This window comes from Phyllostomus hastatus, unplaced genomic scaffold (genome assembly GCF_019186645.2).
Source record: "Phyllostomus hastatus isolate PE091 unplaced genomic scaffold, TTU_PhHast_1.1 phas_scaffold_216, whole genome shotgun sequence".
NCBI classification, from domain to species: domain Eukaryota; kingdom Metazoa; phylum Chordata; class Mammalia; order Chiroptera; family Phyllostomidae; genus Phyllostomus; species Phyllostomus hastatus.
This window is the reverse complement of record NW_025334018.1, coordinates 10,851,853-10,864,396: the sequence shown is the minus strand read 5'-3', so window position 1 is coordinate 10,864,396 and position 12,544 is coordinate 10,851,853. Positions and strand designations below refer to the sequence as shown.

General features: G+C 49.1%; 1 protein-coding gene across 2 annotated transcripts in view; it reads left to right on the top strand.

The window, feature by feature from the left end:
* TTF2 (transcription termination factor 2) overlaps positions 1–10,963 on the top strand; it is a 35,647-nt gene extending 24,684 nt beyond the window's left edge. For both annotated transcript variants that reach the window (XM_045817125.1, XM_045817123.1), the window contains exons 15-23: positions 9–100; positions 876–958; positions 1,353–1,486; positions 2,276–2,446; positions 4,733–4,791; positions 5,669–5,819; positions 6,526–6,608; positions 7,920–7,994; positions 10,585–10,963. In XM_045817125.1, the coding sequence (XP_045673081.1) occupies positions 9–100; positions 876–958; positions 1,353–1,486; positions 2,276–2,446; positions 4,733–4,791; positions 5,669–5,819; positions 6,526–6,608; positions 7,920–7,994; positions 10,585–10,729 (993 nt within the window). In that variant the 3' untranslated portion in view covers positions 10,730–10,963. The remainder of the gene's footprint in view (positions 1–8; positions 101–875; positions 959–1,352; positions 1,487–2,275; positions 2,447–4,732; positions 4,792–5,668; positions 5,820–6,525; positions 6,609–7,919; positions 7,995–10,584) is intronic.
* Positions 10,964–12,544: the final 1,581 nt, after the last annotated feature.

Sequence of the window (12,544 nt, the reverse complement as noted above, 5' to 3'; positions counted from 1 at the left end):
TTTCCAAGGTGCTGCTGCCCCAGCGCAGATTCCGGTTGCACCATTTACAGCTTTCTGAAGATGAAGAGACTGTCTACAGTGTCCTTTTTGCGAGGTCAAGGTGTGTGCCATGAAGAAGCGCCTCCTCACATGTACTGTTGCTTTTCTGTCCTTGCTTGGCAGTGAGTCTAGTTTTTCCGAACGGTGTTCATGGTGTCATCGATCAGGTGGATATCTGCGCTCCTGGTTTTCTACTCTCCTTCCTCGCCCTTTCCCCCGTCCCTGGCTCACCTTTGTTTCGTTAGCACGTTGGAGCCTTTTGAGCCTGTCCCTCAGTGGCTTCCTGGCACAGAAATGCCAGGTGCGGCCGCTGTGTGCCCGTCACCTGGTCCTCTCCGGCCCATTGGGAAACTGCGCTTCTCTGACCTTCTCATTGGGACTTTGAAAAAACTGCCTCATAATCCTTCTTGTCATCTGGTCTTTGTACTTTCTCTAAAACTCTTCTTCCCTGAATTCCAGATTTATTCTCCCACTGCCTCTCACTTCCAGCATAAATATGTTTTTTCTCTTTATATACTTTATATTTATTAATATTCATCAACATAAGTAATATTATTGTGTTATACTAATATCAACATACCAGTACATTGCATATTAATAAACATCATTTTGTATTACTATATCCATTACTTATTAGTAATGTTTAAATGATTTGGTTTTTATAGTTATTTTTGGTAACCTTTGGCCAATGCTTGTTATAAGCCTAAGTCCTTTAGCAAGTTCACTTTTATCATTTTTCAAGGTCCTGCTGCCAGCACAGTCAAGCAGTGGCCATTGTAAACCTGTTTGTTTGTGGCAAACATTATATGTGCATTTTCTGTTTTGATCTGAGGCAGGTCGGCTCTCCACTCCTATCTAAAAAGACAGGAAAGTGGGGGCAACCAGTCTGGACGAAGCCCGGATAACCCATTCAGTAGAGGTAAGCGATGGACACTCATAAACACATACAACAAATGAAAGGGTGGGTTTGATTCATAACATTACCACGATGGGAGGCTGTGAGTTCTTGGTACCAGAGACTTGGCCTCAGCTAGGAACCTCCAACTAAAAGACAACACACGGATCTGTAAGCATCAGCCCTGGTGATCTAAGCTGCTCTTTAAATCACTTGCACAATCTGCTCAATTAAACACAAGTGGGCTTACAAAGAACACCAGCCTTTAATCATTTGGCTTATTCAGAATAGGAGTGAGTATGTCATTGGAACCTCAGACCAAAGTATTTGAAAAGAGCATCATTTAGTTCTCAGTTCATCCCCTATTTCTCTGCTTGAAACCCTCACTGTTTCCCGTGGTTCGTTTTCCTTTCTGAAGTGGCGCAGGAGTTTGGGCCCAGTGGGCCTGGCCGCTGGGCGGCCACAGACTCCCAGCAAGCCAGCACTGTCCACATCCTGTCACAGCTGCTGAGGCTCCGCCAGTGCTGCTGCCACCTGTCTTTGCTGAAGTCGGTAAGAACAGCCTTCAGCTTTGCACTCAGAGGCGCTGCCGGGGACTGCATCTCAGGCTCTGCCCGTGGGGTCCCGTCTGCTGGGCCACGGGAAATGCGGTTTGGGTGGGTGTTTGGCTGCGGTTCTTGGAGGGGCAGAAAAGCGGGTACCTGCTTATTTTACTTTGTTTTACATTCATCTTTATTGATCTTGGTAGTTCCCGTGGTGTTGAGAATAGTTTCTATTGTTTGTTTTGTTTTAACTAAGCTTTTTTTTTAAGAATGGAAAATGGCATTGTGTTCAAAACAAAACCATTTATGAATACTTTGGCATTTTCACCTGTTATAAAGCTAATTTAGTTACTATTTTTTCTGCCCTCAGGTAGTATTAGGGCTTTTAAGTCTAATGTATGAAAACCCAAGTATCTGTACAATTGGAAAAGTTGCCTTTACATTGGAGAGAGGCACATCCATTATTAAGAGGAGTTTTTTATTCTTTTGAGGCATTGCAGTAGTATATTTTGATTATCAATAGTTTAATTGACTGTACTATCCCAGCTGGGGGAAAAAATGATCATGCAACCTGCCTGGCACGTCACTAGAAAGTTCCATCATTTGTTTTTATCTTTAATCTGGTGAAAAAACTTGCAAGATCACATGTTCACCAGAGTTTCTCTGAGGAGACACTGGTGATAAACTAGAAGGCACTGCGCTGTGTGGAGTGTTCACTGTCAGCTCTTCATTGGCGCGTCAGATGGCTTGCTGCCTCACGTGTCCGCCTGTCCTCATCCCCTGCCTGTCCTCCGCGCAGGCCCTGGACCCAACGGAACTGAAGGGCCAAGGCCTGCTCCTTTCCCTGGAGGAGCAGCTCAGCTCGTTGACCTTGTCCGAACTCCAGAGCTCAGAGCTGTCTTCCACTGTCTCCCTCAATGGCGAGTGCTTCAGCACGGAGCTTTTCGAAGACACGAGAGAGAGCACCAAGGTAGTCTGGCGCCTCTGTCCCATGGGAGGGACTGGGGCTCCTTGCACGTTTGTCCAAGTGGGCACAGCCATCAGGTGGCAGAGCTGGGGCTGTTTGACTGTGGCTGGTCCAGCTGTCCCTTCACTCTTAAATTCAAATTTTGTTTCACCAATTACACTCAAGTTACACAGTGGCCTTTCAGGGAGTGGTTTGGGCCGGCCTGGGCAGGGTGGCAAATTTTCCGTCCTGGGTCACTGGGAAGGGAACCTATCGGGTTTCTGCCAGCCGAGGGGTGGGGGCGGAGCAAGCAGGGATCTGGGTCCGGGAGGCTTTGAAGGAACACAGCAGGAGCCGGACCCTGGAGCTGGCTGAGCACACCTGGGTGCCAACTGCCTGCACCCGTTGAAAGGCTTCCGTCTGCAGTTGTGTTTCCTGTGCAGCCTTCTGCCCTCATTGGTCACCCTGTTCTGCCCTCACTGAGGCCGGTTCAGGCTGCAAGCCCCGTGGAGGAGGGCTGAGATACTGCCGTAGCTCGAGTCCTGCCTTTCCTCTCAAACCCCTTCTCAGCCTCCACCTCTTGCTCCCAAGGCTCCGTTTAAAGAAGGAACCAGAGAGGAGGTCCCTGCCAAGGGAATGGTGTTACTTCAGAATGCTTTTCATTACATTTTAAAACCATTTATATCTAGTCTCTACCACTAACAACAGAGAAACACAAGAAGAGCACCATATGTGGCCGGACTTTCTGTCCTGGCGCCTTCAAATCAGCTGTGGGCTAAAACGTACATTCCTAGTAATGCGTGTGCCTTGTCTAATACTCGGGCAACATGTATTCGCAGGGCTTTTTAGCATGAGCCCATTAATAGTAGCTCACACCACTTGAGGTGGTTTTATGAAGGGAAGGGAGTTTTCTGTGGTAACGTAGACCTAAGCTCAGGCAGGACGTTACTGGAATTTGACTCAGCACATGGGCCACGGATCCTGCTTTCCCGCGACAGTTTCCTCCAGACACCCATCACCCTCTTGTTCTTGTGGCAGTCGGAGCACTTTCCAGGACCTTGAGTTGTCACGATATCACACGCTTCACGTACCTGCTTTTTTTCTTCCTACTAATTCAAAGTGGGACAGTCCTGTGCCTTGCCTGCTGCCCGGGCGTCCGCCTGTTTGTTCAGACTGGGAAGCAGCGGCGTGCGTGGGGCCCCTGCAGGGGACCGCCGTGGCAGCAGGGCGCACTGTCGGGGCTGAGGACGCCTCCAAGTTCACCTGGCCCAGCCCCGCCTTCCCGCTGAGGAGTCTGAGCTCTTCAGTGGGAACCCTGAAGTGACACAGTCTTGTGCCGGCAGAGTCAGAACTTTCTTCACCTTCGGATTCCCAGTCCAGTCTTCTCCCTCCTCCGCTGTTCTGGGGGTGAGCTCCAGGGCCCTTCAGAGGCTTTTGAAAGGTCCTGCACGTTAGCATTCGGGAGGAGCGAACTCAGCTGCTGTCCAGTGTCATGCCCACGTGTTCCCGCTGACTGACCCCTGTGGACTCGAGTGTACCCGAGGGGTTTTATTAACCTCCAGAGAGTAGTTTGGAAGCTTTCGCAAGTGTCCCTCAGCCTAGACACGCCCTGTTCTTCAACAACATTTGGAGCAGGCCTTCAACTGGGCAAATCTTTCATCTTCTCCTTCCACAATGTTAGGGTAGTGCCTTCTGTGGTCTGGTAATGTGCTAGGTGCCAGGTACACAGACATGAACCAGATTCTGCCACCTTGGAGCATCCCGAGTCATGAGAGCAAGAGGTGATTAAATAAGCAACTAATGCACAGCATGAAAAAGACCATGGTAACGGAAGCAAAACGTGCTGCAGTGGCATGTAGGCAGTGGGCAGCTAGCCCGTACTTGGGGGCCAGGGGGGACCTCCAAGAAGAAGTGACATTAAGCTGACACGTAAGGGTGTCCTAGGAAGGGGGAACAGAATTCGCAAAGATGAGACAAAGCATGGCTTGGTGGAGGAGGAGTTTTGGTGTGACTGCAGTGTTGTTTGAGGAGGGCGTAGTGAGAGACGAAGCTGGAGGCGCACCCAGAGGCCGGAGCGGCCAGGAGCGTTGCAAGGAGCTTGGCTCTTGCTCAGTGGGAAGCCCCTCCAGGGGCTCTAGCCAGCGGAGGAGAGTGACAGACGGACCCTTCAGAAGTAGTTCTCTGGCTGCAGAGAGGGTCCAGACCGGAAGCAGAGAGGATCTTACCATCCAGGATTCTGCTTCGGTGATCAGGTGAGGGGGAGTGGAGAAGAGTGCTTAAACCTGCATATGTTAATACAACCTTTTCCAGATCTCATCCCTGTTGGCAGAACTGGAGGCGATCCGAAGAGATTCAGGGTCCCAAAAGAGGTAAACATGTTGCTTCGTTATCCAAGTATCGTTTGTGATATAACTAAGAAAGAAAGCCTGCTGTTGCTGATAGTTATAAATCTTAGCTTTTTCTACCAAGGACGCCCCGCAGAAAGCACTGAGGTCACAGCACCACTTCCCTATGGTTTCTCATTAAAGTGCGTGTGGCGCTGACTGGAAGGAAATCCCTAGAGGGTCAGAGTAGGCTAAGCCTCTGATGTGTGTAGAAGTAGAGAAGCACCCGCAGGGAGCAAGGGAGTGACAGAGCAGAAGGTGGGAGAGCTGTGGGCAGACAGGGGCCCCGCCGAGCTGGGGATATTCTTCAGGGGGGAGGGATGAGGGTCAGGAGGTCCCTTTGTTGTTTGTTACCACTTCCATGTATGTTACAAATCTGTGTTTGCAGATGGGAAATAGTTTAATCCAAAATCTTAAAACTCTAATGAAACAGCCTGGAGGGGCTGGATAAGGGGAGTTGAGACGTCCTGGTCATTTGTTCACATGACTAGCAAAGGGCGGCGGCCTGCGTCCCTTCTCTGCGGGACCAAGGGCGCCTCTGCGTGAACACCAGACCCCCAGGTAGCCGGAGGCCTTTGTGCTGAGTGTGGTCCAGTCCCCACTGGATCCTGACTGCCGTTAGCGCCAGGCACGTCACAGGCTGCATCTGGAAACAACTGGGAGCATTACCATCTTTTTAAAAATGTCACAATTTTTTTATCTCCATTACAATCTTAAAACGTGCCTTTCCCCCTTAGGCAACAAAAGGCCTTTCCTCCTCCACATTTGACAACTGAATGTTAAGAATTATAGGGGCATTAACGCCTTGCAGATGAGTTTAATCTGTTTTGGGGGGTGGTAATCTGTTTATTCTTGCGCCCAGTGTCGTCGTGTCTCAGTGGACAACCATGCTGAAGGTCGTAGCGTTGCACCTGAAGAGGCACAACCTGACTTACGCCACCATCGATGGCTCTGTCAGCCCCAAACAGAGAATGGACTTGGTAGAGGCATTTAACAACTCCAGGGGGCCTCAGGTATGAGCTGGTGGCATCGGAGTTACATAATTAGGAGCAAATTCTTCTCAGACAGAGAATTCTAATGTAGCAGCTCAGGTGAAATATATTCATAGCTTTGATCCCTCCAGGTCTTTTTGATGTATTAGCCATTTATGGGGTGCATATCAAAGTGTGCAGATACTCTAAAGAGAATAAAATATGAGGGCTAAACGGAGAGTGGGAGCAGACCTGGTCTGGCTCGAGAGCATCTTTGTGGAGGAGGCAAGCCGTGGAGAACGGGCGGGGTGTAGAAATGCGGAAATGGGGGGGAGGTGGAGGAACGAAGGCATCTGATGATGGATGGTAAGAATTTGGAAAACATTAGTAAGTGCTGGGCAGGAGGAGCAGCGGGGGTGGGGGTGCAGCGACTGATGGGGTAGACAGCATCTGGGTAGAGGAAAGCTCACTGAGCTAACCACGCCCAGTCCTCTGGAGTGTGCAGGATTTGTGTATTTGGCAGGCGCACAGTGTCATGAGATTCACTCACCCAAAAGATGGGAAGTGAGAATTTTTGCAGAGGTGAGGCATCTCACAGTTTCAAATCACTGCCTTCACGACAGCAGAAGGAGAGTTGGAAGGAACACAGTCCTTATCTACACTGATCTGGGGCTTGAACCTGAGGCAGAAGGAGAGGCGTATCATGAGACCAAATTCTGTGAAGTTAATGGTGCGTTTTCTTTGGAAGGTTATGCTAATCTCTCTTCTGGCCGGAGGTGTTGGTCTAAATCTAACTGGAGGAAACCACCTTTTTCTGCTGGATATGCACTGGTAAGCACTCGGGACTTCTCCTGCAGAGCAGGGAAGTGGCCAGCTAGAGCAGCAGCAGGGCCCCCTGTGCAGACCATGCTCCCTCTGGGCGAGGAGGATGCCTCTGTGCATGCGCGTGTGCAGACGCAGATCTGAGCAGGGCGTTGGGCCCGTGGTCAGCCCTGAGTTCCGGAGCTGCGAGGCTTCCAGTGTTGCTGAAAACAGTCCATTCACCCTATTGTTATTCTACATCTGTTTCCATGGAAACTGGGAGCAGGGCTTTCCCTCACAATTAAGAGCTACATCCCTCAGTCCTACCTCTTCAAAACCCCACATTTAAGACACAGTTGTTGATGTCCAGGGAACTCTCAACCCCGGAAAAGAGGGAGCGGCTACTCTAAAGGAAAAGGGGGAGGAATTTTCTAATTTTGTTAGGGACACAGCCAACCCGTCACCCTTGGCCTCCCAGGTGACAGCACCTTTCCTGGAAGGCAGATGAATGAGTTCACGGTTGTTAGGAGAAAGTGTCATAATTAGCCCCAGCTTCTGGTTTTCCAGTCGTGCCGGTCAGGGGTTGCCGCACATCGGCCGACTCTCCGGCAGCCCCGATGGGCACACGCAGGCCGGCCTGTTACCACCGTCCTGGAGGAAGTGTTCGGGTCTCACCTGGGACTCCCCTACGCCTGGGAGTGAGGAAGGCACACTGGGAATTAGGCTGTTTTCCGCAATGGAGAAGTGTTATCTAAGATTTTAAAGTGGTAAGGAGAGAGACTAGTTGGGAGGCGACAGTGGGACTCTATGAAGAAGGAAACACGTTGTCTCCCCAGTTGAATCACAGAGTATGGAAGCTGAGAAAGGCATTCGAGATCATTAGGCAGCTCTCATGTTTCCAGGAGCATCTGAAATGTAGGGGTGGCCGGGTGGTTTGCCCAGATCGCCCAGCTCCTTAGTGGCCCAGTTTGAACGTTGGGTTCACCTCCGTTACCTACACTTGTGAACCGGCGACAGTGCTGAGTTACTATTCGCAGTGACCCCGGTTTCTCATCAGAGGCAGGAAGATATACGACACTTACCTTTCTGAGTTCAGTGTGGCCTAGGGCTGGGACCTGAAAACTTTTTCTTGAGCTATTTCAGGCTTTGTAGGCTACGTAGGTCTCTGTTGCATATTCTTCATTGTAGGATTCTGTTTGTTTATTTTTACAATCTTTTGAAAACGTAACAACCATTTCTAGAGTCATGCCAGAGACAGGCTGTGGGCTGGGTTTGCCCATGGAGTTGGCCGCCCCTGGCCTCGGCTGTCAGCGCCTCTGAGCTTTGCCTCTCATCCGCCAGGAATCCCTCACTTGAAGATCAAGCTTGTGACCGGATTTACCGAGTAGGGCAGCAGAAGGATGTTGTCATACACAAGTAAGTAAAGGTCGCCTGGGCCCTAGGACCCTCCCTAAATCTTGCTTTTGTGCAAGTCTTTCTTGGGGGGTGTTTTAATAGAATGTGAAGTATTTGGTGATCATTTGACTAATGATGCTCCTGAGGCACATCCTCTTGGCACTCGCAGTCGGGAAGGGGACACGGGCAGTTTGGGGACGACCTTGGGGGTGGCCTCTGCAAAAGAAGAGCAAGCTTGTCTATAATGGTGAGCCTGTCTCAGCCTAGGCAGCCCATGAAAGGACCCTCTCCCTTTCTCGCTCTCTTGCTTGACTTTTATTTTGACATAATTCCAGACATACAAAAAGAATGTAAGAACTCTTACAAGAATAATACAAAAAATGTCTGTATGTGTGTATAAACTTTTTTCTGGGCCATTTGAGAATAAGTTCCAGGCATGATGCTTATTTACCTGTTAATACTTGAGTGTGCATTTCCTAAAAATAAGGACATTTTCTTATGTAACCACAGTGAAAGTATCCAAGTCAGGATGCTAGCAATGATACAGTACTACTGCCTGAGCTGTTTTGCCACTTATCTCAATGATGTCCTTCTCAGCAAAAGAAAACCCGAGAACCTGCATAGCTTTCTGTTGTCATGACTCATGAGTTTTTTTGTCTCCTTTCATCTGGAACAACAGCTCCGTCTTTTTTGTGTGTTTTATGACACTGACGTTTTCGGAGAGCACAAGCCAGTAGTTTTGTAAGTGATTCCTCTCTTCAGGCCCCTCTTCTCTTTAAAAACAACAAAACCTGCCTTTAGCACTAACGCTTCAGTCCTCTCTCTAGCTGTGGACCTCTCTTTTTCTCTTTTCTTTTCGGGGCCGCGTTTCCTGAAGAATTAGAAATCACCGTCTTTATTTGCTTACCTCCCGTTCATTCCTCAGCCTTGACCAGCTGACTTTCACCGGTGTTGTTCCACTGAAATTGCCCTTGTTAAGGAGACCAATGAATCTGAAAAGTTGCCAAACCCAGCCATTGTTACTTTTCCTGTCTTTAGCTCTCGTCTTGCAATTGGTGCACCTTTCTTGAGAATCCTGTCTACTCCATTAACTCCAAAATCTGTGTCTTCAGTTCTAAGACCCCCTGAACTGCAGACCCGGACATCCAATCCAATCTCTGCTCAGGGTCTGGATCTGGCTGCCCACACACTCACCCGTCGCTCAGTCACTCCTGCGCGCATCTCATTCAACTCCGAAAGCTCATCCCATTGAGAACTCACTGTGTAGTAACTGCTGTTACACCAGGGATTCAACATGTTGCAAATGAAATTGTTTCTTCCCACCACCTCATGGCTATTTACTCTTCCGAATTCCTTGTTTGTATGAAGACCGTCACTGTGTGATCATAGCACCAGAAACTGGATTCCTCCCTCTTTCTCACTTTCCACCACCAAGTCCATAATTTTATTTCCTTCCTTCCCAGCTTCACTGCCCCTTCCTTCTTTCACATCTGCATTCCTTAGCTTGACATGCAAAGCCACTTGGGATCTGGCAGCCTCTCCAATTTCTGCCGTGATAGTGCAGCGTGGTGGAATCCTTTTGACTTCTGCCCTGGCCAGACAGGGTGACTTGGTCTCCGTCCCGCACACCAAGGGTTATACAGCCCAGCCAGGGCTCTGCATATGCTCCCGTTCCACAGGATGCGCCCCCACTCCTCCATCTGGCAAACCCGCTCACCCTCCAGCTCGCACACGGACAGTTACCTCTTCAGCGGAGCCTCCCCGGTGCTCCGGACAGAGTTCCCCTTGCTCCTCTTGCACACCGGACGTATATCCATTATTGCACTTTCTGGGCATTACTATTATTGTTTATTTTTCTCTCTCGTGTTCTCTTTGAGAGCAACACTATGAATCTCTCCATACCTACACATGGCATACAGTGACTTTTTAATCAACAATGGACGAGTGAGTGAATGACAGCAGGGGCATTTCCTCAGTTTGGAAAACTTGTTTTCAGTGTGAATTAGCCCAGATCTAAGACACTCTATTTTTTTTTTTAAGATTTTATTTATTTATTTTTAGGGAGGGAAGGGAGGGAGAGAGAGAGAGAGAAACATCAATGTGTGGTTGCTGGGGGTTATGGCCTGCAACCCAGGAATGTACCCTGGCTGGGAATCGAACCTGGGACACTTTGGTTCCCAGCCCGCGCTCAATCCACTGAGCTACGCCAGCCAGGGCATAAGACACTCTATTTTGAAACCAGCACACATACCTAGCAGAAACTTGGTAAGCTTTAGGGCTCTAGAGCCTTCCGATCTTATCAAGATGGAGCTTTTTGTGGGAAAGCTGGATCTCTACGTTTTTTTGGATAGGGGTATCTTTTGCTTATTCCGGCATTTCTCAATTACCTGAACTTGAGAAAGAAAAAACGTTGGTTTGAGTCACATCATTTTTAATGGACAGGCACTTAGCATTGTTTTGGATCTCCTAAACGCAGAGTTCCGAACCAAACCTAAGAAAGCGTAAATGAAGGAAGAAACTTGATGTAAAAATGGAAGCATAGCAGAAGTTGGAATGTGTTGCATCAGATGTGCGCCTCGGGTCCCTGACTGTTCACGCCCCCCTTTTTCAGATTTGTCTGTGAGGGAACAGTAGAAGAGAAGATCTTGCAGCTCCAAGAAACGAAGAAGAATCTGGCCAAACAGGTCCTGTCGGGATCTGGAGAGTCTGTCACCAAGCTCACCTTGGCCGACCTCAAAGTCCTTTTTGGCATCTGAGTTCCCGCTTACAGAGCTCAGAGCAGCGCCCCTGTCGGTCGGTGGTGGGCACGGTCCTCTGAGCTCTCCGTGGTGTCCCCGTTCACCAGCAGGCCTTACGCCCTCCTCACGGGAAGCCGTGTTCCTGTTTCCAGAATGAGGATCAGTTACATTAACCAGTTGCTCAGTGAGTCATGTTATTCAGCTTATTTAATGAGTGGCATACACAACAATAAATGACTTCGGATAAAAAAATTGCTTTAGTGTCAGATAATTGTGGAGAACACTCTGGAAGAGTTGTGCATACGCTTCAGTAAAAGCTTTGTTGCCACCCTGGCCAGGTGGCTCAGTTGGTTGGAGCATTGTCCCATACACGTAAAGGCTGCAGGTTCAATTCCCAGTCAGGGCACAAACTTAGCTAGTGGGTTGAATCCCTGGTCACAAATCCTGGGGAGGCAACTGATCATTCTCTCACATCGATGTTTCTCTTTGTTGCCTTTCCCTCTCAGCTGATGGGGGACCGAGGGCTGTTACCTTTTCGGACACGGGCTCCATCCGGTCTCTCTTTCCCTCGCCAGTGAGGCTGCAGCCTTCTCCTTGTGGGCTGAGCAGAGAGTGGGCCCCTTCAGCCATTGCTCCGCAGTGTTCCCACTTCCGGGCACTCCTCCCCGTCAGGGTTAAGATCGAGGAGGCGCTTTGTACATAAAGAGATGTTTAATGTTTGCGTCCTCGTATCATTTAGTAGCTGGTGTCTTATCATTGAGTGTTATATCATTCTGTATTGCTATCATATGGTGTACTATTTGTATCGGTTAATATTTCTATCATTTTTATAATATTTGTATTTTTACATTTGCAGCATTCGTAACATCTAGTATTAATGCTTCATTTAGCACTGCTGTGTCATGTAGTCTTTGTCCTGTTGTATCGTCTGCCATTGGTATTGCCGTTGGCGTAATCTAAGTGTGTGACAGTGTGACAGGCGTGCTGCTGTTTTCACTGAACCGCGTGTCCTGCTCCTGCCGGGCGCCCAGAGAGAGTACAGTGCCCCGTCTCACTGCGGTTACCGGGGTCCTGTCACCAAGTTCTCACCGAGGGAATGAGGACAGAAGTGGTGTAGTCGTCCTTTTATCTTTCCTCTAAAACTTTGCAAATGATCCTTCAGGCCCGTTCTTTTCTCGTGGGCCCACTGGACGCAAAGGACCTGATGGACGACTCCAAGGCCCTAGAGAACTCTGAAGCCTCTGGATTAGGGTTCTTACCTGATTTTTGGCCATGGACCCTTTTGGTTCCGGAATGGAACAAAACCCTCCCCATATGTGCCCCCCTTCTCACCCCAGCTTACCCACATTGGACTGTGACATGGTCAAGAGATAATATTTTTTTTAGTCACTGAGATTTTAGGGTTGTTAATGTAGCAGTTAGTACCCTAATACAAACTCTTGAGACTTCTACATTTTGGGAAACCATTCAGATTTCCTTCTTCCCGTAAGCAGTTGTTTCCAGGACGCTTAGTCTGCTGACTTATGGTAGAAAGAACTGTAGTTCTTCCTAGACAGAGCTGGCACCTCCTTTGAGTTAGGGGTGGGGAATGAAATCCTGTGTTAGCCCCGTCCTGGGATGGACTGGGGCAGTGGAACCTGAGCGGAGATGCCTTCCAAGGACGAGGTCTGAAGGCCGGCGTGGTCAGAGGCAGTGTGCCTGGCGGGAAGGGTTTGGTGCAGAACTTGGACTTCACTCTGGTTCCACATTCACCTTAGCTGGGGTTGACCTGGAAAAAATCCTTAACTTTTCCACCCTTTGGTTTCCACATTGTTTTTCAATCCTTTCCTGAGG